General features: G+C 48.8%; 3 protein-coding genes and 1 non-coding gene across 4 annotated transcripts in view; 2 read left to right on the top strand and 2 right to left on the bottom strand.

Moving 5' to 3' along the window:
* The window catches only part of CNOT1 (CCR4-NOT transcription complex subunit 1), a 54,495-nt gene extending 42,096 nt beyond the window's left edge, over positions 1-12,399 (top strand). The window contains exons 35-49 of the mRNA XM_062500366.1: positions 255-446; positions 2,179-2,321; positions 2,929-3,037; positions 3,128-3,297; positions 4,385-4,616; positions 6,621-6,869; positions 7,503-7,666; positions 7,941-8,058; positions 8,535-8,636; positions 8,893-9,066; positions 9,627-9,776; positions 10,553-10,733; positions 11,562-11,694; positions 11,798-11,932; positions 12,066-12,399. Of these exons, the coding sequence (XP_062356350.1) occupies positions 255-446; positions 2,179-2,321; positions 2,929-3,037; positions 3,128-3,297; positions 4,385-4,616; positions 6,621-6,869; positions 7,503-7,666; positions 7,941-8,058; positions 8,535-8,636; positions 8,893-9,066; positions 9,627-9,776; positions 10,553-10,733; positions 11,562-11,694; positions 11,798-11,932; positions 12,066-12,144 (2,331 nt within the window). The 3' untranslated portion in view covers positions 12,145-12,399. The remainder of the gene's footprint in view (positions 1-254; positions 447-2,178; positions 2,322-2,928; positions 3,038-3,127; positions 3,298-4,384; positions 4,617-6,620; positions 6,870-7,502; positions 7,667-7,940; positions 8,059-8,534; positions 8,637-8,892; positions 9,067-9,626; positions 9,777-10,552; positions 10,734-11,561; positions 11,695-11,797; positions 11,933-12,065) is intronic.
* A 3,415-nt stretch (positions 12,400-15,814) lies between these two features.
* Positions 15,815-20,119, bottom strand: SETD6 (SET domain containing 6, protein lysine methyltransferase). The gene is made up of 9 exons (XM_062499891.1): positions 20,084-20,119; positions 19,877-19,975; positions 19,647-19,791; positions 19,012-19,153; positions 18,514-18,708; positions 18,250-18,373; positions 17,829-18,009; positions 17,557-17,699; positions 15,815-17,051 (listed from the first exon to the last, which is right to left on the bottom strand). Exons 1-9 carry the CDS (start codon positions 20,108-20,110, stop codon positions 16,740-16,742), a joined length of 1,368 nt encoding a protein of 455 aa, XP_062355875.1. The 5' UTR covers positions 20,111-20,119; the 3' UTR covers positions 15,815-16,739.
* A 1,279-nt stretch (positions 20,120-21,398) lies between these two features.
* On the top strand, positions 21,399-21,471 carry TRNAK-UUU (transfer RNA lysine (anticodon UUU)). The gene has a single exon. It is a non-coding gene; the product is annotated as a tRNA-Lys (tRNA).
* Positions 21,472-22,450: 979 nt separating this feature from the next.
* LOC134048368 (SNF-related serine/threonine-protein kinase-like) lies at positions 22,451-27,473 on the bottom strand. Its single transcript, XM_062500100.1, has 6 exons — positions 27,443-27,473; positions 25,937-26,559; positions 24,355-24,496; positions 23,975-24,187; positions 23,735-23,872; positions 22,451-23,595 (listed from the first exon to the last, which is right to left on the bottom strand). The coding sequence occupies exons 2-6, from the start codon at positions 26,523-26,525 to the stop codon at positions 22,755-22,757; spliced, it is 1,923 nt and encodes a 640-aa protein (XP_062356084.1). The 5' UTR covers positions 26,526-26,559; positions 27,443-27,473; the 3' UTR covers positions 22,451-22,754.
* Between the last annotated feature and the right edge of the window lie 381 nt (positions 27,474-27,854).

Raw genomic sequence — 27,854 nt, 5'->3', positions numbered from 1 at the left:
AGTCTTTAAGGTTCTTCTAACTCAAGCCATTCTGTGATTCTGACTGACAGAATTATGTGCTGGTTATTTTCACAGCTTAATTTGCTCATATGTGTGTACTTATAATGCCAGCAATAACAAACCACAGTACTGTAGGAGTCTTTAAGTTCTGGATGCTATAATTTCTGAAGGAGAAGGGCCAGTCAGTCAGTATTTTAAGTGTCACAAATGCAAGCCTTGCAAAAAATCACTGATTCTCACTTTCTCTTGAGCAGCAAGCTTGGGCTACAGATGATGTAGCACAAATTTATGACAAATGTATGACAGAACTGGAGCAGCACCTGCAGTCCATTCCACACACCCTGGCCATGAATCCTCAAGTTCAAGCCTTGCGTAGCCTCTTGGAGGCGGTGGTAGTGGCCCGGAACTCCCGGGATGCTATTGCTGCCCTTGGACTACTGCAGAAGGTGAGTGGTGACAACTCATCTCTGTAACAACTTGCTTAGACTTTATTACTCACCTGGCTCATGGATTGTCTTGCTGGTAATCTTGTTTCTTCATGTATCCTGTGGAACTTGCTTGGTGAACAGTACTGAACCGCTGTCTTTGGAAATCTGATAAATAAGACTGAGAGGGAGCCATTGTGTTAACTTAGGGTATTGTACACATGATGTCGAGACTGCTGTGGAAAAAGCAGGTGTATGGAATCCTGGGACTTAGTTTTGTTCAGATGTGGCACGTAAGAGAGCTGTTGCAGTCCAGAATGGTCTGATTTCAGGATGATTTGGAGGCTAAAAAGGTGTTTGAACTGCCCTTGTAGATAGATAGTATTGAGCATGGTACTAGATTTCCAGTGGCACACTTAGTTTATTTTGCAGTAACTGACAAATGATTATGCATGGTGGGTTGACCCTGGCCAGCTGCTCAACATCCATCCAGCTGCTTCCTCTTCCAGCTTTTCTGCAGCAGAGAAAATGCAGGGAAGACTAGATGATGTTTGTTCAGATTATGACAGTTTAATAGGAAAAGTAAAGGTCATGTGCACAAATGAAACTAAAATTTTGACTTCCCATCAGCAGGGAGATGTCCAGCTACTCCTCAAAAAGCAGGGCTTCAGCACATGTGACATTTGCCTGGAAAGGCAAACATCAGAACCATGAATGCCCTTTTTCATCCTCCTTTCCCCGAGCTTTTATTGCTGAACATGATGTCATATGATATAGAACATCCCTTTATTCAATCTGGGTCAGCTGTCGTGGCTGTGTTGCTTCCCAGCCTCTTGCCCATCCCCAACCTACTCGCTAGTGGGGGAGGCAGAGTGGGAAAGAAAAAGCCTTGATCCTGTGCTAGTGCTGCTCGGCAACTGGCAAAACTGTGGTGTGTTGTCAACACTGTTTCAGCACAAATCCAAAGCACAGCACCATATGGGCTGCTATAAAGCAAATTAACTCCATCCCAGCCAGAATTTGTAGGCTGTATACCAGTGGAAGTGTTGCAGTGAGCTCTGTGAGCTGAGCTGGCATCAATGCCTGTGCAATAGTGTAGAACAAGTGACAGACACAGAGAAAAATCCACTAGAGAATAGTATAAGGATACTGAGCTATGTGCATGAGGATCCAAGAGCAGTCCCAAAAATAAAAGTAACCAAAAAGCTGGAGGGAGACTCTCTTCATTCTTGTCTGCCAGTGCTTTTACCTATCTCCTGACTAGGACTTGACCAAATAAATTGTGTTGCCTGTGTAAAGCTCATCCTCCATTTGCTGTGACTAACACAGATATATCTCTGAGTGCTGGAGCTCTTTCTCTAAGAAAGCTGCTCACTTACCTCTGGCAAGTTCTGTAAGTATTTTCTCAGGTAGTTTTCCAGGAGCCATATGCAGAATTGCTTGAGGAGGCATTGACTTAGGGAAGCTGCAGCACAAACTGACATGGTGTGTCATGGTATTTAGTGCACGTACAAAGCTAGTGAGGCACAGAGAAACCTGTAGGTTTGTTTGTGGTAGCATAGGTGTGTACGGTGCATGTATAGATGGCCACAGTAGCTGGTAAAATCTCACAGTGTCTTATGAAAAGATCAGCACAATTACTAAATGGATGTTTTTTTCATGTCTTCTGGTGATAACTCTTGCTGATGTAACGTGCAGAAGATTTGGAAGAGGACTTGTTTTTTCCTCTGCTAACAGGTTGCATCTATTCTAGGCTGTAGAAGGCTTGCTGGATGCCACCAGTGGGGCTGACGCTGACCTCCTGCTCCGCTATCGTGAGTGTCACCTGTTGGTGCTGAAGGCTCTGCAGGATGGCCGTGCCTATGGATCTCCGTGGTGTAACAAACAAATCACTAGGTCAGTTACAAGACAAGAACATTGGTGTAGCTTTTACCATCTTTTGGGAGTTCCTATGTTACTCTAAATTCCCCACCTGTTAATATTTTGCTTTGCTGCAATTTGGACAGACAAAAAACAACCAGGTTTTTTGGTTTGGCTTTTTTTTTTTCAAAATTAACTAGATCTTCTGAAAATGGTGGTTCATCCCAGAACATGATAGGAATTTTTAATGGATTTAAGCATTAGAGCATGGTCTGGGCTTTTTATTTCCCCCTCATTTTGCAGAGAATATTTCTGTGTGCTGCCACAGTGTGGCATGGCATATGCCTGTAGCAGAAGCTTCAGCTAGGCAGATCTGCCAGTTCATTCTTGGAAGAGAGGCTTCTTATGCTGAACAAACTGAAGCTCTTGAAGGGCTCTTGTGACCAGTCGTGCAGGGCGATAGATGCTTGAGTCTGACTGTTCTGAACTTAAACATTACCTTAGAGAATGCTCCAGAAGAGGCTTCTTTTGAAGCTGGATAATGAATCACAGTGAATGTTGGTTTCTGAAGTACTCAATTTGAGTTGCTTCACTTAAACTGTGTTGTTGAAGCATTCTTTTTATAAGAAGTCCAATTCTTCAGGTGCCTGATCGAATGCAGAGATGAGTACAAGTACAATGTGGAAGCTGTGGAGCTGCTAATCCGCAATCACCTTGTTAACATGCAGCAGTATGACCTTCACTTGGCTCAGGTAAAGAGAACCTGCTCTTTTAGAGGAGGATGGATGCACTCAGTCCACTGTAAGATCTGTGGTTGAACTTTGTCTTTTTCATGTTGACAGTCCATGGAGAATGGCTTGAACTACATGGCTGTGGCTTTTGCCATGCAGTTGGTTAAGATCTTGTTGGTGGATGAGAGAAGCGTTGCCCATGTAACAGAAGCAGATCTGTTTCACACCATTGAGACACTCATGAGAATTAATGCTCATTCCAGAGGAAATGCCCCGGAAGGGTGAGGCTATAGTATTGTGCAATATATTACTTTTTTTTGTGCTCATTTATGATTTGCATATTATATAGGCAATGTCTCATATCATACAGCTTTAAACTTTCCCTAAGACAGCAGTCCTTTCTTAGTTTCAACTGTCACTCTAATGTAAATGTGCTCATCTTAGTCAAAATAGAGGCAGCTGCAGCACCATGTGAAACTGAATGCTTAAGCAAGAAAATCTCTCCATGCACTATGCTCCAATATTCTGTGAGAAACTTGTTTGAATTCCTGCTTTATCTCAAATTTATGGAATATTATTGCCTGTTTAAGTCTTGTATATCTAGGTGTCAGTATGTTAATTTGTTAATCACAAGTAGTCCAGTTGGACAATCCATTCTGTTTAAAGCTTACAGAGCAGTCCTCCACCAGTCTCACATGGCTTATGCATCCACCAGCAAACTGCCCAAACCATTTGGGTAGTAAATGTTGACACAGCACCTGGAAATACTTGTGGGACTTGTAGGCCTTCTATTCGTAAGGTGGAAGCAGTTATTGCTGGGTTTGAGAAAGACTTGAGTTAGAGCTTGGAGAACTTTGAATAGCATTGAGAGCAACCACCAGCAGCTGGCTGATGGCAGTGGTTGCCATTACCAGCACAGCTGCTAATAGGATATCCCAAAGTCCTTTCATCTGCAGTTGACATGGATAGACTGTCCTCTCTGTATGGCCTGACTTTGTCTGCAGCCAAGTCCAGTGCCCCAGTCAGGCTGTTCACTACTGGCATCTCCCTATCTGGGAGCATTTTAGGGCTCCTGTAGTCTGAAGAGAAGCTGCTTCTGGTCCCTGTTGTGTTTTGCTGCAGCACTCTACTGTACAAATTGGAGTGGAACTTCAAAGCTTATGTGATTTCAGTGTTCCTTCTTTCATCATAAATGTATCTGCTTTCATGACTTATTTCTGCAATTCCAGTGAGGACTGAAATATAGAAGGTTCTAGTATAAGAAATAATTTGCTTTCTTTCAACTCTATTTGACTGAGTTTCCAGTTCCTGTACCTTCTGGACGAGGAGGAATTCTAACCCAGCTCTTGCTCTGGTCTGTTGCATTAGATTACCTCAGCTGATGGAAGTGGTTCGATCAAACTATGAAGCAATGATTGACCGTGCTCATGGAGGTCCTAATTTCATGATGCATTCAGGAATTTCCCAAGCTTCTGAGTATGATGACCCACCAGGCCTGAGGGAGAAGGCAGAATACCTGCTGAGGGAGTGGGTGAACCTCTACCATTCAGCTGCAGCAGGCCGTGACAGTACCAAAGCATTCTCTGCGTTTGTTGGACAGGTAGAGCTTTTGGAAAGAAAGGTGCTTTTTATTCAACATAAGTAGGGTGTGATGCCCTCAATTTTAAAGCAGTGTTATAACCTGTGTTAGGCATCCTTTTGAAACTTCCAGGTGTACGGCAGTTTACTGTCAGATTTCTGTTTTTGATCAAGTCCCTGTCCTCCACCAAATCACGTTCTTCGGATACTGTAGCAACAGGCTGTCACTTCAGACCATGAGTTCTGAGATGGAAAAAGAACTTGAGCTGAAATAGCTCTTGGAAATAGTTCTGTCGTGCTCTGTAATGTACTGGTGTTGCTCCTTATGGGTAACAGTAAAAGCTCTGAAAGCCTACAGGAGGACGTCACCAGTAGAAAGTCAGGTAAATTGTTTCAGGTCATGTGGGCAAGGGAATCCTTTTTCGAAGTGAAATCATTAATAAGGAAATCTTGAGACTTCATCTAATGAAGTGGTGCCTAAATTTAAGCAATGTCCAACGTGCCACTCTGAAGCACCTTAACAGGTATGGTGAACATCACATACCATGTGCCTTCTACGAGTGATTGAGGAGGGACGTCCCTCAGTAGCCCAGCATGTGTGGTGACAAACTCCTGCATTTGCAGGCATCTCCCCTAAAATTCTCTTCCTTGGCTGCAGCTCTGAGAAAGCCCCTGACATGGCCTTTTTGCATTGTGTTCTTTTTAAGTTTGTGACACTACCACAGATAGGCGGCAGACTTTGCAGCTACTAAAGAAAAGAAGCTCAAGCTTCAGAGTATCCATGAAGATTGTGACTGATGCAGTGTTTATTTTATATTAGTGTCCTTATGTACTGGTTTTAGACAGCTTTCTGTTGGTCTGATTTCTAGTGCATGAAACTTTTGTAATGTTTTTAATTGCTACTGTCCTAAACGTACATCTTAAATATTTTACCTAGTTCTGTGACCTCGCTTTTTTAACTTTAAATCATGCTTCTAAAGCACACTTCATCATAGAGTGTTCACAATACTTAGTACACTTTTGTCCCACTTTGCTCTTTATCCAACTTGTTTGATTACCTTTTGTACATATTTGATCAGTTTTGAAACACATACATATATTGAAGTGCAGTGTTTATTTCCAGTTGTTTACTTACAAGCTTTAGTAATTAGTTCTAAAGGAATATTTTGTAATAACTACATTAAATAAGGTTGTATTGCCCAACTCAAATGACTATTGAAGTGTTGCTTCCTTCCTACTTGTTCTTGTAAGACAAAAAGAAGCACAGAACTTTGAAAGCAGATACCTAAATTTTTTGGGCTTTTTAGAAAAAAAGTTTCTCCAGAAGTGCTAGAAGTTCTCCACGTTGTCTCCAAATTAACAGTTAAACTGTTTTTATAGTTTTAGGTCCAGTAGGAGTTTAGAATTAAGATGCTTTATTCAAAACCCCCAAGTTTTGTGCAGTGTAATTTGTTTCATTTTGATGGTTCTAATACTGTGGCTAACAAATAAAATGAAGTCTCTGGGGTTTTTTATATGTATATTATTAAAACAACACCCCCATGCAAAGCAAAAAAGCCCACCCAGTCTTTCTCTGCATGTAATGTTCGTGTAAGGAAAATTTGCTTTCCAAATGCAGTTTGTTTGTACAGAATGGGGCTGCAAAGTGGTGGTTGTGATGGCTTGTAGCCTAGAGGTGATTCCTAAGCTAGGAGCTGGGGTCTGCTCCTCCCAGAGCTTTTACTCCTCATGTTCTCATGCAAGGCTGAATGCTGGTGGCAGCACTGATTCTGAAACAGGCGTCTCAGCTATGCTGATGGTTGGAAAGATTTGGGATTCAAAGGATTGTATTTGAGAATAAATTTGTTCGCTAAAATTGTGTTGCCACTCAAATTGCCTTGCAAACACTTCTGTCTTAGGAGAGTATGGCAAAAATTAACTGTGGCAGTCAAGGCGGGTGCTTTGTAAAGGGTGTGTTGTTTGAAATAAATTGTAAAATTAACTGTCTGTGGTTATGGTGCTGACATTCTCTTCCTTTCCTGGTTAGATGCATCAGCAGGGGATCCTAAAAACAGATGACCTGATCACCCGTTTTTTCCGACTGTGCACTGAAATGTGTGTTGAGATCAGCTATCGAGCCCTGGCCGAGCAGCAGCACAATCCTGCAGCCAACCCCACTATGATACGGGCCAAGTGCTACCACAACCTGGATGCCTTTGTGCGACTCATTGCACTGCTGGTGAAGCACTCTGGGGAGGCAACCAACACAGTCACAAAGATCAACCTCCTGAATAAGGTTGTGAATCCTTCTTGTCCTCATTGCATTTAAAGTGTTGTCAGCTGTACCTTTGCTAAAACTGATAAACCTTTGATAATCCTGAGGTGCAGACCTTAATGTGGGCTGCTCACAGAGGTATCTGGTGAGAACTTAGATGGGTTGGTCACTGGTAAACTTTTGAGTGAATCATCAAGATACCACGTGGCTTTCTTGTTTACAAAGATTTCATCTCAAACCAATCTGAAATTCATCTTTGTGCCTTGAAATGAAAAAGTCAGCAGCTGCTCTTTTAAAGTTGTTGATTCCTGAGTACTTACGCTCATGTTGTGAGGGTCTTGCCTTTGCTCTTACACTACTTGGCTTATTGCTGGATGGTAGGTAGGTAGGTAGTTAAGACCTTGATAGGTAGTTAAGACCTTCAGATACTGCCCAGTCAGTCATTGTAACTGTGGTCCAAGGGACAGGGAGAGCAAAGCATAGTGGTTGGGAATTGCTGAAACAAGTTTATGCAATACTTCCAATAACTAGGATTTTTGGTTCTTGTTAGAATCTACTGATATTTTTATTTTTTTTTACTGATGTGTAAAGTATTATCTGTAGTCTGAGATGCAGAATAATTCTTGCGGTCTCCACATGGCTTAACCTCTTTAGGTTCTTGGTATTGTGGTGGGAGTTCTTCTGCAAGACCATGATGTTCGACAGAGTGAGTTTCAGCAACTTCCTTACCATCGCATTTTCATCATGTTGCTGTTGGAATTAAATGCTCCTGAACATGTGCTGGAGACCATCAACTTCCAGACACTCACAGCTTTCTGGTATGTATTTGGGACTGGCCACAGTGCCCATCCTCTCTTGGTAAGATCAAGGATTTTCATTTAAAGGCTATTTGACTGTTCTTTGTGGTGGCTTAATCACCTTTGGAGTAACTGGTTCTACTGTGGACTGACCACTTGCTTGTTTTAGGGAAGATGTCTGGTAAAACCCAAGATGCTCAAATGCCTTTGCTTTTAGGGCTGTGTTTTTCCCTCGATGTTATGAAAAGCAATCTTATTGCTGTGCACTTCTAACCTGCTCTAACTTTTCTTTCAGTAACACATTTCACATCCTGAGGCCTACAAAAGCTCCAGGTTTTGTTTATGCCTGGCTGGAACTGATCTCCCATCGGATATTTATTGCAAGAATGCTGGCACATACACCACAGCAGAAGGTGTGGCTGCAGTTTATCTTTTCTGAATTAAAAAGATCACCCAGGTGTTTATCTGGTGTGGTGCTGTTTCACATCTCTTGAAGTGCACTAGTAGCATGGCTGTTCTGTTTTTGTTGTCTTCCATATTCACAGTAACCTAACTGCATGGAAGAGAGTCTGTGTGTCAATAACTATGGAACACAGGGTGAATTGAATTTGATAAACATGCCTTTGCCAATGTCTAGAGGAGCTGTAGCCTTCCTTCTAGACTAAATATTGTCAGCTTAATATGGCATGTTGAGGGTTCTGGAAACACCCATGGCACAACGGTGTGCAGCTGAAGCCCTTTAAATGAGCTGTGCTGCACTCAGTGGTTGAGCTGGCACTTGCTAGCTCTTCCATCCAGGTTTTTATAAAGATCAATCTAATTATAGTTTTGAAATTAAGATAACTGGTCTTTATTGCATGTATTCCACCTGCTATTATTTTCTTGACAGGGTTGGCCTATGTATGCCCAGTTATTGATCGATCTGTTCAAGTACTTGGCTCCTTTCCTTAGAAATGTGGAACTCACCAAACCTATGCAAATTCTTTACAAGGTAAAAAAAAAGTCAACTAATAGATGCTTCCAATCAAAGTTGTCTGAAAGTAGAGGTATTGTGGCAGCAAAATAGAATTAGCTGTTTTCTTCTAACTGTGAGAGTTGAATTTAAACTGTGGGGGAAGCAGGCTGCCCTCTCAGATTAGTTTCCTTCTGGTAATGTTCACCACATGATATGGAATGATGGCTCCCCAAGCTTTTTGGAACAGTTTCAACAGTTACACACCTCTTATATTTAATATTTTATTTCACAGGGCACTCTGCGTGTGTTGCTGGTCTTGTTGCATGATTTCCCAGAATTTCTCTGTGACTACCACTATGGGTTCTGTGATGTGATCCCACCTAACTGTATTCAGCTAAGGAATCTGATCCTGAGTGCCTTCCCACGGAACATGAGGCTTCCAGACCCTTTCACCCCCAACCTAAAGGTAGAACTTACTTCAAAGGAGTTTGATAATAGGAAACTTTAATACTTAAAATACTCTCTATCCAGGTTAATATTATCTAATTAAATCTTTGGGTATCTGCTAGGCAGCTAATCCTGGAATGATTAGAAGGAAGCTTTCTCACACTGCCAAAGCACTGTCCTGTTGCTCTTCTCTGACTGAGCTGTGCAGGGTGATGGAAGCAAAGCTGCTCATTGTCATTGAAGAAGGCAATGTTCTTGACTTGTGTGGATGTTTGTGCCCTTTGAAGCTACCAGACTGTCTGGAGTGTAGATGGGGGAAACCCCAAAGGCAGTGATGGAATTTCCCTATGGTCTTCACCGCTGAAATTTTTTATCCTCTCAGTTCTTCAAGACATCATGTAATAAGTTTGCATGTTAGATACCAAGTCTCTTCTAAAATCTGCAGAAGTCAGGTGTTGCCATTTCACTGATGGAAGGAAAAAGTAATCAGCATCAGTAGTTGATGTAATATTGCTTATAGATCTGCTTTTCAATTTGTTCATTGCTGATGGTTTAGTTGACTGGGTTTTCTGTCAACAGGTGGACATGTTAAGTGAGATTAATATTGCTCCACGAATACTTACAAATTTCACTGGAGTGATGCCACCTCAGTTCAAGAAAGACTTGGATTCCTATCTCAAAACCCGTTCTCCAGTCACCTTTTTATCTGACTTGCGAAGCAACCTACAAGTAAGTTTGAGGTTTTTGATGTTCCTGTGGGCACTCAGTTTTAATAATTTGGTACAAATGATGTCACTGGTTCAGCCACTGTCCTTTTCCTGCAGGAATTTTTTTTGGTGTATTTGCTAGCATGTGTTCCACGCAGTAGGAAGGCCTGTGAAAATGCATGCTCTAAATAAGTCTTCTTATATGATGAAGGATGTGTTGGCACTTTTTAGAATCTGATTAAATTTTGACTCCAAATATATTAATTGTTACAGAAATGTGTGGATCCTCATGCCAATACTTCAAGGGTAAAAAAGGCAAAATTGGCTAAAGCCCAGTTCAGAATTGTGGCTAAATCTTTATTTCAGACATCTCATCTCTTGGCCTGCAGCAGGCTTGAGTCTGAAGTTGAACTTCCTCAGAGAATTTTTCAGACAGAAACATTCACATGAGGGGGATGTTCTAGCCAGCATCTGGCACTGCTGGTGAATTCACATTGCCTTACCTGATGTTTTCCTTCAGGCAGAGAGTAAAAACAAATCTGTTGTGTCAATATTTGCTGATGTTTTTGAATATAATATATATATATCCACACATGTATATGGGCTGTAATATTAATATATGCTTTCTAGTGTATGCTGTATTAAAAAGGCTAAATTCCAAATTGAATCTGTGGATGTCCCAATGTGTTGTCCTCTGGATAAATCAGTAAGATACTTGGATGCTGTTGTTGTACATGCTGTACCTTTGAGTGCTGAAGGAATATTGACTGTTAATGCTTTTCATATCTTTGCTATTAGGTATCAAATGAACCTGGCAACCGCTACAACATCCAGCTGATTAATGCACTAGTGCTCTACGTAGGTACTCAAGCTATTGCACACATTCACAACAAAGGTAGCACACCCTCCATGAGCACCATTACTCACTCAGCTCACATGGACATCTTCCAGAATTTGGCAGTAGACCTGGATACTGAAGGTGAGCTGGAAATACTGCTAATTCATGCAATGTAACATAGGCAGCAAGTGGGCCCTCACTTTAAAAAGGACACTGAGGTGCTGGAATATGTCCAGCAAAGGGCAGCAAGGCTTGTGAAAGGTGTAGAAAACCTGTCCTGTGAGAAATGGCTGAGGGAGCTGGGTGTGTTTAGAGTTGACAAGAGGAGGCTCAGCGGGGAGCTGAGCTCTGAAGGGTTGTTGTAGTGAAGTGAGGGTCTTCTACCATGCCTGCAGTGAGAGGGCAAGAGGGAAATGGCCTTAAGGTGTTACAGGGAAGATTCAGGTTAGATACCAGAAAAGGATTTTTCACTGTTAGGGTGGTCTGGTATTGGAATAGGCTGCCCGGGGAGGTGGTGGAGTTGCCATTCCTGGAGGTGTTTGAGACATCTGGATCTGGTGCTGGGTGATGTGATTTAGTGGTTATGGGGTTACAGGGGTAGTGCTGGTTTGATGGTTGGACTTGATGGTCTTAAAGATCTCTTCCAATCTTGATGATTCTGTAATTTCCTGTAGCTGATAGTGAATACATAGAAATGAATGCTTCGTTAGAGTATTAAACTCTAAATATAGGAGCAATGTTCTAACCAAAAGTTCAAAGTATTCAAGGGAGCTAGAAATGCCTTCAGTGAAGAATTTAATTCTTACTTCTCCATCAGCCTTCATTGATAGCTTTCGCATCTCTTCAGTTGTTTTTGTTTCATGTACCTCCATAAGGCTCCCAAACATCATTCTGAAGCACTACTAGTTGCTTCTTTATTCCCCTTTGTGTGCAAGGGAAGCGCTGTGTACTCAGTGTTGTCTCCTGCAGGCCGGTACCTCTTCCTGAACGCCATCGCCAACCAGCTGCGCTACCCCAACAGTCACACCCACTACTTCAGCTGCACCATGCTCTACCTGTTTGCAGAGGCCAACACAGAGGCCATCCAGGAGCAGATCACCAGGTGAGAGGGATGGCGTTTTACTGGCCTAAATTTACCTTTATGCTTTCCTTCCTTTCTTATTTTTGATCTTTGAGTTCTAAGTGTTCTTACTTTTGGATTTCAGGGTTCTCTTGGAACGACTGATTGTAAATAGGCCTCATCCCTGGGGTCTCCTTATTACATTCATTGAGCTGATAAAAAATCCAGCCTTTAAGTTCTGGAACCATGAGTTTGTTCACTGTGCTCCAGAAATTGAGAAGTGAGTATAACTTAACCACTGAATCATTAAAATTATTTTTCTGAAGCATTTGAACATTAATTTTTTTTTGTGCTGTCACGGCATTCATTTGCTGCCATCAGTGCAACTACCATGGCTTTGTTTCTATGTGCAGGTTGTTCCAGTCGGTTGCACAGTGCTGCATGGGGCAGAAGCAGGCCCAGCAAGTTATGGAAGGGACTGGTGCCAGTTAGATGAGCTGCATCCCGTGTTGTAAGAGTGCCAGCCTGGAGGTCCTGTCCCATCAACTGACTGAAGACTCTGTAAGGCTCCTCCTGACCTTCCCAGCCCCCTCGATTGGGTAGACACAACAGACCCTGGGTGAAAGTCTTATGTGGGCATGTTCCAAAGTTTGAAACAAATTTTTTGACTTTTGGCCAAACTTCAGAAGATGCTGTGAATATCATTTGAACTAGTGTAAATACAAGGAACAGAAACATTTGTCTGGACTTTTGGGTTTGTGCAAATTGTGTAAAAGGCAGGTGGGTAACTGGTGCCTGTCCATCTTGTAATAAAGGGGCAGCTGCTGATGCCAAGCACTTGTCTGGGACAGACCTCCTTGTCCTGACATTCCCAGACTCCCAAAGAATATTGAAAAGCCAGTAACTTATTTTTCTTTATGTGAATGGGGGACCTTTAAATCACTAAGTTGTTAAAAAAAAAGTGGATGTGTTTGGAATATGGGAATTCTGTGGAGAACAGGAGGGGTGAGGTAGGGGTTAAGGTTCAGTGTTGCTTTCCCCTCACCCTCATTGAATGCTGATAGACAGCAAGTGAAGTGGCAGTCACAGAATGCCTCCTTTTTGTTGGAGAAGAAACAGGCCCTTTGGGTGAGGGTCAGCTGTTTTCAGTAAATAAACCAGAGACCAGGCCTATAGCTTCTTTTTTTTTTTTTTTTTTTGTTTTGTTTTTTGACAGTTGTAAATTTTGAAAGATGAGGGGTTAAATCTAGACCTTTTCCCACCCTCCCCTGTGACCACACAGTATAAGTTTGTAAAAAAAAACCCAAAAAAAGGAAAAAAAAAAGAAAGAAAAAATTAAACAAAGCAAAAAATCCAAAGGACCAATACAGCCCATTTTGTAAGGATTTTCAATGTTTTGTAAAGTATTGGTCCACGTGTTGTATTTTGTAGCCTTTCTAGTTCTTGGGCTTTAGTTCACCCACTCTTGTATGTATGCATACTGTAGTTACACATTAAAGTCATGACATGCAGCACGTGCCACTGTGCTTATTCTCTCCAGTTCTATTCTGGCCAGTTGGTGTCTTCCAAAGCCTGTTCCACCCATTCAAAACCTGCAGTTTTCCAGTGTATTTTGGGCACTGCCTGTTGAAAGCAGCTGGGTTTGTTCTCCAGCATTTCAGTGGGCAGATGTAATGACTAGACAGGGTCTTGCTTCGAAGTGCATCAGGAAGGACAGTTGTATGGAAATAGCAATGGCTTAGTTGCAAGTTCATGAGCAGAATTTGTCTCAGACAGGAGACTGCAGTGGAGGTATGCAGAGTGTAGACAGCCCATCAGTTTCATTTCTAGTGCCTTCGACCCTGCTGTGATCACCCTGCAGCAGGAATCTGCCCAAGGATGTGGTTAGCTTCAGTGTTGTTAATATTACAAGGTCCTTTAACCTAGGAGATGCTAGGAAAATGACCTTCACTTTCTTTCTTTTTAAGCAACATCAGCTTGTTAAAGCTGACTGCTTTAGTTGACTGCTGTGGTGTGGGCAGAGAGGTCAGGATTTCTTACTTTTAGGGGTTTAACGGGTTCCATACGTGGCTTTGCATTTGCTGCATAGAGATAAAAACAGCTCTGAGGGATCGCTGAGCCAGCTGTGCCAGTGGGTGGCAGCTCAAAGAGAATTCTCTCTGTTCCAGACATTTATCACCTCTGTGTCAAGGAGGAGATTGTGGCTAGGTCCTACAATTCCATGGCATTTCTCTGCCAGGTCAGCAGCTGTGCTGAAACTGAGCCTTTTGAAGTTGGAACTGTGGACACAGTTCTCATTTCTTCTTCACTCTTCTTTTTACTGTGCCTCCCATTCCAGTCCCAAGGACACACAGTTTTAACATTGTTTTCCAGAAATTGTATGGCTGTTCTTAAATTCCTATGGTAAAACAGTCCAGCATCATTGACAGCCCCTGTCTGAGGGTTCTCCCATTCAAATGCAAACAGCTCCTGAATTCAGACATCAGTGGGATACAAAAGGATATCTTTTAAGGGAGTATCTTTCAGGTCTAATGCCCTAAACCATTGATTAGTATCTTTATGTGGTTGATGCATATCCTGTGTGCAAGCTTTATGGCTCTTAAATTTTGGACTAGCTGATACTCATCTGAGTTGGGCTTCTTAACTGCTGGAATTGGGGTATTAAACTGACTGCATTCCTGAAGCAATCCGAAGCTAATAAATCTCAATGTTTGGCTCTAGTCCTTTTCTAGATTCCAGTTTAACAGGGTAGTTTTCATTTTACTGGTCTGGTGCCAGATTTTAATTGGATTGTTACCAGTTTTGCTTCTTGTGATCTTGCAGGACTGCCAGTCACCTACGTGAGAGGAGTCACCCCATTTTCTAGTTTTTTGGGTATCTTTTCCTCTCCGGGTCTTTCTGATCCTGTAACATAAACACTTGTGCCCCCAGGGCTTTTTCTTCTGGTTTATGTACTTGGATCTGTCCTTCTTCAGAGGTCCTTTTTGCATTTAATTTACTTAATTCTCTTCCTAATGTTGGCATTAGGCATTTGGATATGTACAGAAATTTTATAAAACTCTTTCCAATTGCAAATTTGAGTGGCTGGAAGAATGTCCTTATTTCCTTTTCCCTATGACTCTAGCTATAGATGGGCTTTGTTTACTGAAGACTCCTTTACATCTAAGTTGCTCCTCTATTAGATATTCTACCTTTTCACTCCCTAAATTTACTGTGACCAGGAGTTCCGTTGGGGATTCTTTTGAGTTCTCAGCTGCCTCTCCATCTAAATCCCAGTTGAGTGTAAGCAGTCTTCCTACTTGAGGAGCCTCCCATCTTTGAGGATTACCTATGCTCTGGGTTCTATGGGCATTTGTTTCCAGTGTCCATTCTGCTTACAGTAAGTACACTGAACTTTTCCTACTAGATGGCAATTTACCACATGAAATCTGATTCCCTCACATTACCTCCTGCCCTTCCAACTATCACGGCAATCAAACACATTTACCATCCCTTTTCTGGTATCTTTTCCTCTTTCCTTTCTCTTCTCCACCTCTTTCTCTTCATTACACTTCCTTTTTATTTCTCTAGTGCTAAAACATGAGAGTCTGCTGTCATCAATCCCAACTCCTTCCAAGCTTTATCATTATTCTGCAATGCAAAGAACAGATCAACATCTGGTATTTTGCCCCATTTTCCTTCCTGGCAACAGACATTAATTGCAGGATCCATTCTGAGGCTATTTCCCCCACTTCTTCAATCAATACAAAAGCCACCATATAATCAATTTCTTCTTAGTAAGCAAATCCCCTCCAAGCTTTCCCCATGGTCCAAAAATACAGTCTAAAAGTGCAGTTCTCAAAATGCCCTTCTTAAGGAGATGGAACTTCCAATGCCCATGCAGGCAAACAATTACAAACAGTAGGTATAAAAATGTCTTGTTACGCAGTGTTCAAACCTTTTATATGCTTTGATCATCTCCATATCTAAAAAAAGAAGTGCATATCTAAAAAAAGTTTTAACCCAAACCCCAAACTTTAACTAAGGTATCAAATGTAATACTCCTCTAACATGTATATTTCCCAGTATGATTTATTTGGAGAGACACAAGATACCAAAATATCAATTGTAATGGTGTCCCTGTGAAGGATAGGAGCAGTTGGGAAACCAGAACAAGCTCCCCTCAGTACTGTTAAACCATCCTGTCCCCAAGCATTGGCAGGCAGGGCTGTAGCTGAGCTTTGTCAGGAGTGCAGTGTGGGCTTTGCTTGTCTGCAATACTTCTAGCTGCAGCAGCAGCAACAATCCCCCTGTCCTTAGGTGGGGCTCCACACCCTGTTGAAGTAGAGAGCATGAGCTGGGTAAGAAAACTCATTTTTATTAAATAGACCTTGGCCTGTCAACTTTAAGTGTTTTGTCATGCAAAACCAAAATGAGTTCAGGGTAGAACTGCGTCAAGCAGAGGGTGTATATTCAATTCTCAGCCTGCAGCAGTTGTGCAACTGTGATAGTGCTCCTCCAGAGAAGTCTCAACCCCACATGGAAGTATCTTTTGTGAAAATAGAAGGAAATATTTGTTACGCTGAGCCTACATGAAGACCAGCTAGTTGGGCTTGTACTCTTGAACATGTTCAACATAAAATATGTACAGTTTTGTGTTGTTAGCAGCTCCACCTGCCAGATACTTACTCTGGAGCTCTCTAAGGTAAGAGCTAACAGCTGGATTTCTGCCCTCGTAATCTGGACAAGGAGCAGCTCTTGCCTTAAATTTCTGATGCTGAATGAGGGAATCCTCTGCTGTTCTGGCAGTGTATGTCTGCCTTCCTAAAACAGCCATTAGGATGGCTGGGATTTCTTAAGGCCTCTAGAAAGAGGTGGTACTTGCACTCCAGAGCTCTCATGGTACAATAAGGCCACTCAAAACCACCTTTGTGCTGTGAAGAAACTTCTTTATATAGAGGTAGCTAAAAATCTGTATGCTGTATGATGGACAAGTGGACCTGTAGTCAGTCTTACCATTTGTCCTCTGCTACAGAAGAGATGGCCATTGGCTGACCTTTCTCTCAGGATCAGCTCCAGCCAGGTCCTGTCCAGGGGCACTGAAGTTTCTACTGTACCAGCTCTAGCAGCTGATGCAAGATCCTTTTCTGTCCGTAGCGCACATGCAGCGCTTGCTGCTCCCTTCGACTCAATTTCTCATAAGCCTTCTTGTTACTTAGCAAGTCCTGCTCTGCTTTCAGGTCTGCCCCATAGGACTCCAGGGTCAGCAGCACACTGTCATAAAGGAGCTTCTTGCAAGGGCTTTTAAGTCTGGAGAGGGCTTCATTTGAAAGGGTGGAGTTTTCCTCTTCCTCACTGTCATCTTCCCAGCCATCTTGCTCCTTATACTCCTTGAATTCTTCTTCCGACATGCAGAGCACCTGTAGTGACCCAGGCAAAGGGGTAAGTCACTGGCAGTGTGAGTACATCAGGCTTTCTCCTCTGTGGAACAGAAGAGCCATGTGGAGCAGGTGAGTTATTCCTCGGCTGCACTAAAGGTTAAGAGACTAAAACTGGCTTAGATACTTAGATAAGTGCAAGTAATTGTGGGTTAGAACATTAAAACAGCAAATCTGAGTACTGGTTTCATAAAGCATCTCAGCTGTCACGTACAAAGTTGTGACAGCTTTCTAGAACAGCAGTTCTTTCTAGAACTCCATGGCCATTCAAGATAAAGAGGTGAGTACACACAGATGGCTGCTTCAGGAGAGGAAAATGACCTGGGAGAGAGGCAGCCACATCCCCTACCACTGTTGACACAGGACTCTTAGCGCCAAACCACCTTCAGGTGCTTGTCCCCTTCACTGAGCCGTTCTGCACTGCTGATTAGCGCAGCTGCACTGTGTGCACCCTTTTGCAGCTCTTCCCCCAGCTGGCCACTCCTACCTTGAGGGCCACGGACAGCTCTTCCTCTGTCAGCACCTCATCCCAGCCAAGCACAAAGGCACCTTCCTCCCCCACCATCTCCAGCCGGCACAAGAAGTCCCACTGCTCTGAGACCAACTGCTGCTGCGCTTCACTTTTGGCACCTGTTTTGAAGACGGCAGAGCTGTGAACACGCCCCTAAAATGCTGTGGAACAGGCTTACTTTTCATGTCATCCCTGTTAACAAAGATCCTTGCCCCATCCTCTCCCAGAGTGGCTGGGGTGCCACTCACGCTGCAGAGCTGCCCTGCGCAGTGTCACCATCTGGATGTCGGCCGTGTCGTGGGTGTTGCCAGGGTAGGGCTCTGCGAAGCCATACATGTGCAGCAGCTGCCAGTTGGCCATCTGCCCATATGTGTTGAAGATCTCCTGTCCTTTCCCCACAGGCTGTGTTGTAACCATCCTCAAACATTGCTGCAAGCAGGGAGAGGAGAGCATCTGAGCTGTGCTGATCTGACTGCTCAATGTGGGCTTTCAGAGAGCTCGGATGACCCTGAGCTCCTCCTAACCAAACATGCAGCAGGGCTTTCTTTTTATGAGATCCAGACCAGACTTGCTGCCCTAGGCTGAGACCCCATCTTGCTGTGCCCCCACTCCCAAAGGTGTTACAGAATCGAGCTGTGACAATGCCTGGCACAGAAGCTTTGCACTCACAGGAGAGTATTCCAGGTTGGCATTGTGGTTGGCCACATGATTCAAAATATCTGCTACAGGGACCATCATGGGAGGATTGGGCCCCTTCTCATCTTCTTCCTCCTCCTCCAAAGGTTCCTGAAAGCTAAGACAAGCCAGTGGCACATATGGCTGCACAGGGCAAGCTTCACTTTGCACTTAAGATTCTTGTGCAACCTCTAATACTGCCTGTACTCCTACGTCCTTGTCTGTGCTCCTTGCTGGAGTAAAGCCTTCACTTCTTACCTGTAAGCCATGACAAATGCCACCAGCTCCTTATACAACTCCAGAGTGTGCAGTTTGGGATCAAAGATGTCAGGGTGGGTCTCCATGAAAGGCAGGATGATGGAGTTGTACTCCAGGTCGATGTTAGCTAGATCCTTGTCCACAGCTTCTGGGATGCCTGTGCCCTGCAGGAGCCTTGTTCGCTCTTCTTGAGGCCTGTTACAAGAAAAACAGGTTCTTCAGTCTGTGCTAGGGCCAAGGATCTGTAAACTCCTTCCTCCTTAAAAATCTGTTCCCTGTGCTCTCCAGGTCCTTGTTCTCTAGCTCTGCCTGTAACATAACTGCAGGAGGGCCCCTCAGGCTCCTGCCAGTGCCAGCAGAGGGCTAGAATAGAGTTGGGGTCACCCAGCAGGAGCATATCCCTTCCCAGGACAATACTCAGCAGCTCCTGGATTGTACCTGCCTCCAGCTGTAAGACTGAGCCTCTTCAAGCCCCCCTCCCCCTTGCTTTCACCTTACCAGAACATGGGGTGGTCCAGACTCCGGAAATCCTGCCAGAGGGAGAAATATGGCTGCCAGTGGGAGTTGCTGGCTGTGTACTCGTGTAGCAAGGCCAGGAGGAGCGGGACCCAACCAGACTGGCTCTGCAGGGACTCCTGGGCTACAGAACCAAATAGGATGGAGAAAACCTAAGTTGTTCTGTGTTTCAGAACCAAAACCTGACATGACAAGCCTCTGTGCCTGTCTTCAGGCTAGAGACAGGTTGAGCTTTTATTCTGGTTTGCCTTCGGTTTGTCCTGAGCTCGACCAGGAACTCCTTCTCTGGAGTTATAGATGAGGTCTCCCAGGCCCCACAGCCTTGCCTTCCTCAGCCTGAGGCTCTGCATGCCTTCAGGAACCAAGGAACTGTTCTTTTTTCTTATCAGTGCTTCAAGGAAAGCAGCATAGTACAGGTGCCTGTCACTTAGAAGTTGGACCTATTCTACTGATGGACTTTTCTCCCTACCCCGCACTGCTCTTAGGGAAGCACAGAGTATCAAACAGCCCTACAGCATCCTGCACAAATCAGGAACGTTTCCGAGGTTTTACCACAGACCCATTTCTTCCTTTAGAAGGCACAGCAGACCCGAGTGATGCAAGAAGCTTGCACTCACCTTGCTGCAAGAGTGCGTGGATGGAGGTGGTGTGCTGGGACAGCAGTGCAGTGCGAGGGATGGTGAACAGCACCTCTCCCGCCTCCAGCTCCTCGGCGGCCAACAACCCGTACCCCGCCACCGCGCCCTCCCTGCTCAGGCGGACCTGGGGCCGGAGGGAGCGGTCAGGGGCGGAGCGAAGAGACCAGGGCGGACCTAGGGCATGCCCGGGCCGGTTCGCCGCGCCTCACCTTGGGGTTCAGCTCTACCCCGGCCCGCCCGCACCATGCCAGGAACCCGGAGAGTGGGTCGGCACTACTCTTCCCCTGGGCGCCGCTCTCGACCGCGGCCTGTGGATTGAAACATGGGATGAAGGGGAAGGAGCCACGAGGCCGATGGCGGATCCCTTCAGCGCCGGTGTGTCCCGAATTCCCCGGGAGACCCCGGCCTCCCCGTACCTTGAACCTCTTGGGCGCCGACGCCATAACGCTGCCAACACGTGGTCCCGTACCACGTGGTCCCGGCCGGGCCCTTCCGGGTGGGGGCTCGGCCCACATGGGCCGGGCTAACGGCGGCCGAAAAGGGACAGTAGGGGCCAGAGGAGCAACGGCGGAAATGCGCCGAGGAGCCTTCTGCTCTCGGGATTCAGGGGAGATTCACAATCCCTCTCTGTAGGCTCCAGCTTCCGAGCTTCTCCCTGAAGGGTCTGAGGTCCTTATGGTGCCTCTCTGTGGGATCCAGGGACCACCACCTGTCTTTCTGCGGGTGTGCCCACCCTGGGGCCGGTGCACCTCGGGGGCTGCGCTGCCTCCGTGGCTGCCGTGGGGCCGCGCACCGGCGCGGTGACGGCTCCAGACATGGGTTAAAAGCAGCGGGCTCTAATTAATCAGGGTAATTAAACTTGTGCTCTTGTTTATTCGGCACCACGCACAACCCACCGTAGGTACGGGCTCTGATCTCCCCTCCAGGGCCGTCCCGCGGCCGCCGTTTCCCGGGCTCATTAGTGCTGTCCCTAGCCTTAGCAGAAGGGGGGGCTGATGCCATCACTGGCTGCTCTAATGAAGCCAATTAGTGAGCACGAGGTATCTGAAGAGGCCTCACGGGGCTCTCTGCGTGCTGTGCCTGGGGCTCCCCCACCCCGTCTGCAATTGGGGTCGGCTTTAATCTCCAGTCCCTTCCGAGCTTGGCAAGGCTGGACTGGCAGGGTGGGTTCCCCGTGCGGCAAAAGGGTCCCTTCCTGAAGAATGGTCAGGAAGGACAAGGGAATATGAGGGGTGGCACCTGTAGGTGTCCATCCAAGCCCGGTCTATGCAACCCCACTCCCCGCAGCCGCCTCCCTCCTGCTTTAACGCGGCTCCTGCGGAAGCGCCGCTGGGACTCGGATTCGACCCGAGGCTGCTGCAGCCACAGAGCAGAGCCCGGAGCCCTGAGCGGCCACGGCCACCGCTGCTGCTCCTGTCCCCCGGCGGGACCCTCCTGCCTCCCCCTGCGAGCGGCGGGGGTTTTACGGCCGCTCCCGCAGCATCCTGCTCCCCTCCCCGCCTGCGCATCCCTGCGGCACCGGCGTCTTCCCAGGGCGCATCCCTGTCCCTGATCAGTGCCCAGTGAGATTCCCAGAACCCGGGTGTTCAGTCTGGCCTGCGCTGGCAGCCTCCTTGGGTGGCGTGGGAATGGGAAATACCAAAATGGGTCCGCACGTTGTCCCTGTAATACTGCAGGAAAGCGGGGTCCCTCCGGCTGTGAAAGACATGCACCCCCAAAACCTGAATGTGAGCCTGGATAGCTCAGTTGGGAGAGCATCAGACTTTTAATCTGAGGGTCCAGGGTTCAAGCCCCTGTTCAGGCGGTGGTTTTATGCTTTAGGATCAAGAAAGGGAGCACGTGGGTATCTCCACCTGCCGCTGGGACCCAGTGGAGGTGGGAGGGGCCCCCAGGGCACGCCTCCTTTTTTTTTCCTATCACCAACTCCACAGGCTGTTCAAGAGCTGGCTCCATCCCCCCGAGACCCACAAACACTTCTCTGTTCTTCCAACCTCCCAGTACTCAGAGAGACCTCACGTCGGATTATGAGGACAGACAAGGGAGCTATTGGGGTAGGAGGGAAAGGAGGGAGAAGGAGGATGGATAGAAGAGAACAGCAGAGCTGGAGGGAAGGAAGTCTAGGCTGAGTTTGAAAGTGGGGGCTCAGCAGTAGCTCCAGGCTGAGAGTAGGGAAAGCTATTGTTGGCACCAGGAGGCTGAGTGTGATTGACTATCATGGGGATGTGCAGCACCCTCCACCTGCCTTCTGGCATGCCCAGGCCCTCTGTCACCTTTGGGTGCTCATCATCCCTGTCCTTACAACTATCTGTGGTTGCCCTGAGCTCCATCCTGGGCCCCTGCCCCCCCCAGCTCAGGCAGATGCTCCCTTAGAGCCACCCCTGGTAGCAGGGAAGCCATCCCTGGCCCCCTGACTGGGGGGACAGTGATGTTTTTGCAATGACACTGCACCCGCATCAACCCACGAGCTTATTTTATTGTCCTGACAAACTTTGCTTCCCAGCGGCTCCGATCCTTCCACGCGCATGTGCCACAGCTCAGGCTGAGCTCCGGCCCGTGCCTCCGTCGTCATTCATTTCTTGCCAGCAAGAAAACAAAGAGATAATAAATAGGAAGCTTATTTGCAGGGAGGGCCCAGGGGATGGCCTGGGGTCACGGGCCAGGCTGTGCCTGGCCCCAGCCAGGGCTGGTGAGGGGGGCTGCAGGCAGGACAGCCCAGCCCCGCACCATGCACACTGTGGGGCTGGGGCACTGGGGGATCTGGGGGGGGATATACCAATCTCTATTTCATTACATTAAAATAGACTATTTAAAAAAATTATTTCTAGTAGTTAAAAAAGTGTCGTGGTCCATCCCATTCTGGCAGGGTCATGAAGCTGTCCCAGAGGTTTGGGGACACACTGGCCAGTGTGGGGGTGGACCCCAGTCTGCTTCACCCTGGGCAGGCCTGCCCGGGGGATGGTCTGTCACAGCAGGCTCCAGGGGTGGGTGCTGGCAGGGTGACAAAGCAGGGCACTGTGCCATGCACTTGCCCCACAGCCACCACAGACCAAAGGTAGGGGAGTGGGTGCCCTCCCAGATCCCAAGGCCTTAAATAACATGGCAGCAGTTGAACTGCCCCAGTGATAGGAGGCTCTCCTTGGAGCCCGGCCGGAGCTTGAAGGCCAGGGCTTTCTCGCAGAGTGGGAACTGCAGGAGCCTGTCCCGCAGGCTGCCCCCCTTGCTCTTGCCCGGGTCCAGCTTGATCACATTCTCTGCGCCCCCTTCAGGGCCTGAGCTCTCCACCGACTGCTGCGCCGGGCTGATCTGTTCCCCCTGCCCTGGGGACGCGTCTGCAAGACTTGGGAACGTGGCAGGAGTTGTCTCTGCCCCCAGTACCTCGGGAACTCCAGCCAAGCTGCTCTGGGGTGATAGGATGGCTACCCTTTCCTTGGGGATCTCTGCTGAGGAGCCCCCAAGCTCTGTGTCCTCCTCCCTCCTTGGGGTCTCAGCTCCATTTCCCCGCAGCACCAGGGGCCCCCGGCCCCCACTCACGCCCTTCCCAGCCCAGGCCACCCCCGAGCGCCCACCCCGGCCCCCCAGCTCAACCCCCGGACCCCAGACCTCCCCGCGGCCGGGTGGGCGGTGGGCACGTAGGAAGGCTCTCATCTGCTCCTGGTTCAGAGAGCTGCTCTTCCTCTCCATCGCGTTGGGTCTCTCCTCCTCCTCCTCATCCTCCTCGTCCTCCTCACAGATCTGCTGCAGGGCCGGGGTGCTCTTGGTGATGGTGGTGTCAACGGCAGGGATTTTCAGCAGGGTCCCGGTGGGCTGCCGGCCGCCAATGTCCCCTCCAGGGGGCAGCCGGGACCCCCCGGTGACGCCGCCTGTCTCAGTGAAGGGCAAGAGGCTGCCGGCACTGCCCACAGAGCCAAACGTGTCTGACAAGTTGGGCCTGAGGAAGGGGAGAGAGGTGTCAGTAGCCAGCTGGGCGTCACAAGGGCTGTGACAAGGAACAGGACAGGAAAGCAGCCAAGACCCTTGCACTAGGGACCCAGGATGATGGGGAGCGTGACACAGGATGGGCAGCTCACCTGCTCTGTACCTCCTTGGCCAGGTTGTAGACGAGACTGAGGCGGTGGCCCTGCTTCTCCTGCTTCTCCCGCAGCATCCTCTCCGCCAGCAGGAAATACGTGGCCGTGATGTGGTTGTAGCGGTCGGCTTCCAGCGCCCTGTGTGGGACCAAGGCAGTTGCATCAGCACCCAAGGAACATGCTTGGAGGGACCCCCAGAGCCCTGCACTGGGGGTTCCACCCCTGCATCCCGTCACTCACTCCTGGATGGTGTCCCGATCCGCGATGTTCCCGCACATCATGGCCTGGAGGATGATCTCGTGCTCCTCCTCAGACACGCGCTTGTGGGAGGTGAGGGGCAGCAGGGAGCGGCTGGCAGGGGACGGGTCCACTCCCTGCAGCCACGTGTGGCCCTCGATCTGCTCCAGGGATGCTCGTTGCTTCGGGTCCCGCTGCAGCATCCTGGAGATGAGACTGGGGGAAAGGAGTGACGTTGCAACCCTGCAGCACCATGTGACCCCAAAGTAAGCAGCTTTGCCTGCTCTTCCCACCTCAGCTCCCAGGCATCTGCCAGGACTGGGGCACCCACCCCAGGAGCAGCAAGCTGGGGTCTGGGGGTACAGTGAGGGGGTGGTGCTCACTCAGCGCACTGTGCCGAGACATGCGGGGGGACGGTGTAGCGGCAGTCCATGATCATGGTGAGGGTCTCGCTGTCGTTGGCCTCCTGGAAGGGGGGGTGGCCGCACACCAGCATGTAGAGGATGACTCCCAGGCTCCAGATGTCTGCAAGAAGCAGTAGGAGTGGTTCAGGTTGCACTCACCATGGCCCAGGAGATTCCCCACCCCAGGGACTCTGGGAGGGGCTTGCCCACCAGCCCCCAGTGCTGCTCCTACAGAGATAGTGCTCACTGGGATGTTCCTTGGAGGTAACAGCTGTCCAGATCACGCCCCATGGACAGGGGGACCATACTCCTGGCAAGGCAGGGAAGCACCTTCCCATCCCCACATCCAACCGGGTCTCAAGGGACTTCACTAAAGCAGTTGAGGTGTTATCATCTTGTTCAAGCAGGGACAGGAAGGCCAGCCCTGAGCTCTGCCCCCCTCCATGCTCCCCCTGGTCACACATGCACCTACAGCCCTGTTTCATGTCATTCCTCAGCATCCTGGTTCCCAAACCCCACAACCATCCTGGCACTGGGCAGTGCTTTAGGAGACATTACAGCAACTTGAGTGTGACATAACACTGATCTGGGCTCTCCAGCTGCATGAGGACCAGCTGGAGCAGGATTTCTTGTCCAGGGGACAGGGATGGAGCAGAAGCATCTTCACTGGCTCCTCCTGCCCAGAACACTAATTCCTGCAGATGTGTGGGTTTAGGATGCTGAGCACGCCCTGAGGTGCTCTGTTAATACCTTCAGCTGCTTAAGTCAAGTATTTGAAAATTTCTCATCTGCATCGTTTTTTCTCCCTTCACTTCCCTTCCCTTTGCAGTGCCACCAGCTTATTTTTCTACCGCCTCCATAAGCTCTCCCTGTTCTCAACTCAGGATCTGCCTTTCCCTGAGCCAACACTGGGCTTTTGCCTTTAAGGGCTCATGTTTTGCTTTGCTAAATCCTCCTGCCCTAATTCCAGCCAGCCAGCCAGCTTGAATACTGCTTCCCTCCCACGTCCCCTGTGCCACAGTAGAGCCTCTTGGAGCCCCCAGCCTAGCTCCCTGTGCCTGGGGGCAGTCTCCCCAGACCCCTGGACCCTGGCCAGGGGAGGAAGAACATTGGGAGACATGGGGAGGAAGTGGTTTTCAGGGCGGGGATGGAGCAAAGGAAACTTTCAGAGCTCCTCCACCCAAACAGCAGCATCCCGAGCAGATTTCCTTCCGGCCTCACCCCGCCAAATTGCTGGCAGCTGTATCCTCACACTGCTTCTCCTGGCAGCTGCCATGCCAGGCTCACAGCCTGCTTGGGCTTCATCCTCTCTCTGGCAACCATCACTCTATGGGATCTCTGTGCATGTCAGGATGGTCTCTGCAGGGAAGACCCTGCTGTGCCAGGCAGGGCTGGGCAGCCAAGCACCCAAGGGACAGGCCTGCTCCTTGCAAGGACAGCAGTGCCACTGTGTGCTCCTAGTGTAAGGGAGCAAGTGGGAGGCAGTACCCAGCTGACAGAACCATGCTCCAGGCAAGGGAGAGGAGGGAGGCAGGTCCCCAGGGTACCCCATAGCCCTTACCAACAGCTGGGGCATCATACTCATCCCCAAGCAGGATCTCTGGTGCAGAGTAGGCCAGGGAGCCGCAGCTGGTGGTGAGCATCTTGCCAGGCTGGAAGCGGTTGCTGAAGCCAAAGTCAGTGAGTTTGACCACCCCTTGCTCCTGGAAGAAGACCACGTTCTCGGGCTTGAGGTCACGGTGCACCACGTGGAGCTTGTGGCAATAGGAAATGGCATGGACGATCTGGGCAAAGTAGTGCTTGGCCCGTGGCTCGGCCAGGCCGCCCTCGTGCCGCATGATGTGGTCAAACATGTCCCCACCGTCGCCCAGCTCCAGGATGAGGTAGAGCTTGGCATGGGTGTCAATGACCTCGTAGAGGCGCACCACATTGGGGTGCTGCACCAGCTTCATGCAGCGCACCTCCTGCAGGAGCTGCCCCGCTGCCTCCCCCTCCAGCTTGCTCTTGTCGATCACCTTGACGGCCACGCGCTGCCCAGTGAAGACGTGCCGGGCCAGCTTCACCACTGCAAAGTGGCCCTTGCCCAGCGTGCGCTCCAGGTCGTACAGTCCCGCGATCTTGCCCTCGCCGCAGCCCTGTGCCCCGGCCATGGCGGTGTCGTCAGGTGGGGACAGGCATCAGGTGCTGTGGGATGGAGGAGGAGATGCTGAGCAACTGGGGGTGAGGGATGCAATGCTCCCAAACGCTAGGACCAAACACCAGCACTGCCAGGACATCAGGTCCCCAGCAGCCTGGGCACCCCTGACACTCCAATACCCAGTCCCCATTCCAGAACCTAGACCCCCGTCCGTATCTCCAGCTCCAGCTCCTAGTACTCTGGATATCTCAGTACTTTTATCTTCCAACTCCTGAGTATCCTAGGGCACCCCATACTCCCCATGTCCAGGTCCCCAGCAACTTGAGCAATCCAACATCCCCCTTTCAGTTCCCAACATCCTGGACATCCCGATACATCCCTCTACTTCCCAGCACCCCAGGACATCCTGATACCCTCTTCTCAGGTTTCCAGAACTACAGCACTCCAGGCACCCCAATACTCCTGCCTCCAGTCCCTCAACACCCTGAGCAGCCCCATACCCCTTTTCTCCTGGTTTCCAGCAGCCTGAGCACTCCATACCCCTACCTCCAAATCACCAGCACCCCTGTCACTCATACTCCCAGATCCCAGCATCCTGGGCACCCAAATAAGGCTAACCGTCAGGTAGTCGGCATCCTGGCTACCCCAATATGGTCACTTCCACTACCCAGCACCTCTGGGCACCCCCACATCTCCCTCTCCAGTCCCCAGCACTCCGCGACACCCCCATAACGCCAACCTTCAGGTCTCCAGCATCCCTGTCACTCCCGTATCCCCATCTCCCATCCCCAACATCCATGCCACCCCCATGTCTTCATCTCCAGACCTCAGCACGCTGGGCACTCCCACGCTCCCCCTCCAGCGCCCCGGGCACCCCGACACCCACCCCAGCCCCTGCCACCCGGTGCGCCCCGGCGGAGCCGCACTCACCGGGGCGCGGAGCTGCGACCGCCGAGGCTGCGGTGCCCGGGCGCGCCCGCCCCGCTGACGTCAGGGCGGCTCCGGGATCGCGCCTTAAAGGGCCCGGGCCGGTGGGGCTGAGGCTGGGGCGATGCTCATCGCACCTCCTGCGGCCCGGCTCGTTACTGCCTGTTTGGGGTAGCGGGGACTCGGTTGGCCTTAGCGGTAATGAGTGCTGGTAATGACCTAAATGAGTCTGCCTGGATGGTTCTTGCAGGAGAGGGAGAGCCCCCAACCCGGGCTTGTCTCCGGAGGGTCGCGCCGTTGGAGGCTCCTGCCCGGGGTGCCCGCTCACGGGCATCTCTGCTGTGCCACTGACCCGCTCCATTGCCCGCTCCCACCCTCGCTGGAGCCTGAACCACGGAGCCGGGAGTGCAGCTCT

Source organism: Cinclus cinclus, chromosome 11 (assembly GCF_963662255.1).
Source record: "Cinclus cinclus chromosome 11, bCinCin1.1, whole genome shotgun sequence".
In the NCBI taxonomy this organism is placed as follows: Eukaryota; Metazoa; Chordata; class Aves; order Passeriformes; family Cinclidae; genus Cinclus; species Cinclus cinclus.
This window is presented reverse-complemented; position numbering and strand designations above follow the sequence as displayed.

Coding starts and splice junctions, on each gene's coding strand:
- SETD6 (XM_062499891.1), bottom strand. CDS start 20,110: ATGGCGTCGGCGCCCAAGAGGTTCAAG. Junction 17,700..17,828: donor GCGCAGGGCAGCTCTGCAGC/GTGAGTGGCACC, acceptor TCTTCAAAACAG/GTGCCAAAAGTGAAGCGCAG. Junction 17,052..17,556: donor AGCTGTCCGTGGCCCTCAAG/GTAGGAGTGGCC, acceptor GGGTCACTACAG/GTGCTCTGCATGTCGGAAGA.
- LOC134048368 (XM_062500100.1), bottom strand. CDS start 26,525: ATGGCCGGGGCACAGGGCTGCGGCGAGGGCAAGATCGCGGGACTGTAC. Junction 24,188..24,354: donor GTCTCGGCACAGTGCGCTGA/GTGAGCACCACC, acceptor CCTTTCCCCCAG/TCTCATCTCCAGGATGCTGC. Junction 23,873..23,974: donor GATCGGGACACCATCCAGGA/GTGAGTGACGGG, acceptor GGTCCCACACAG/GGCGCTGGAAGCCGACCGCT.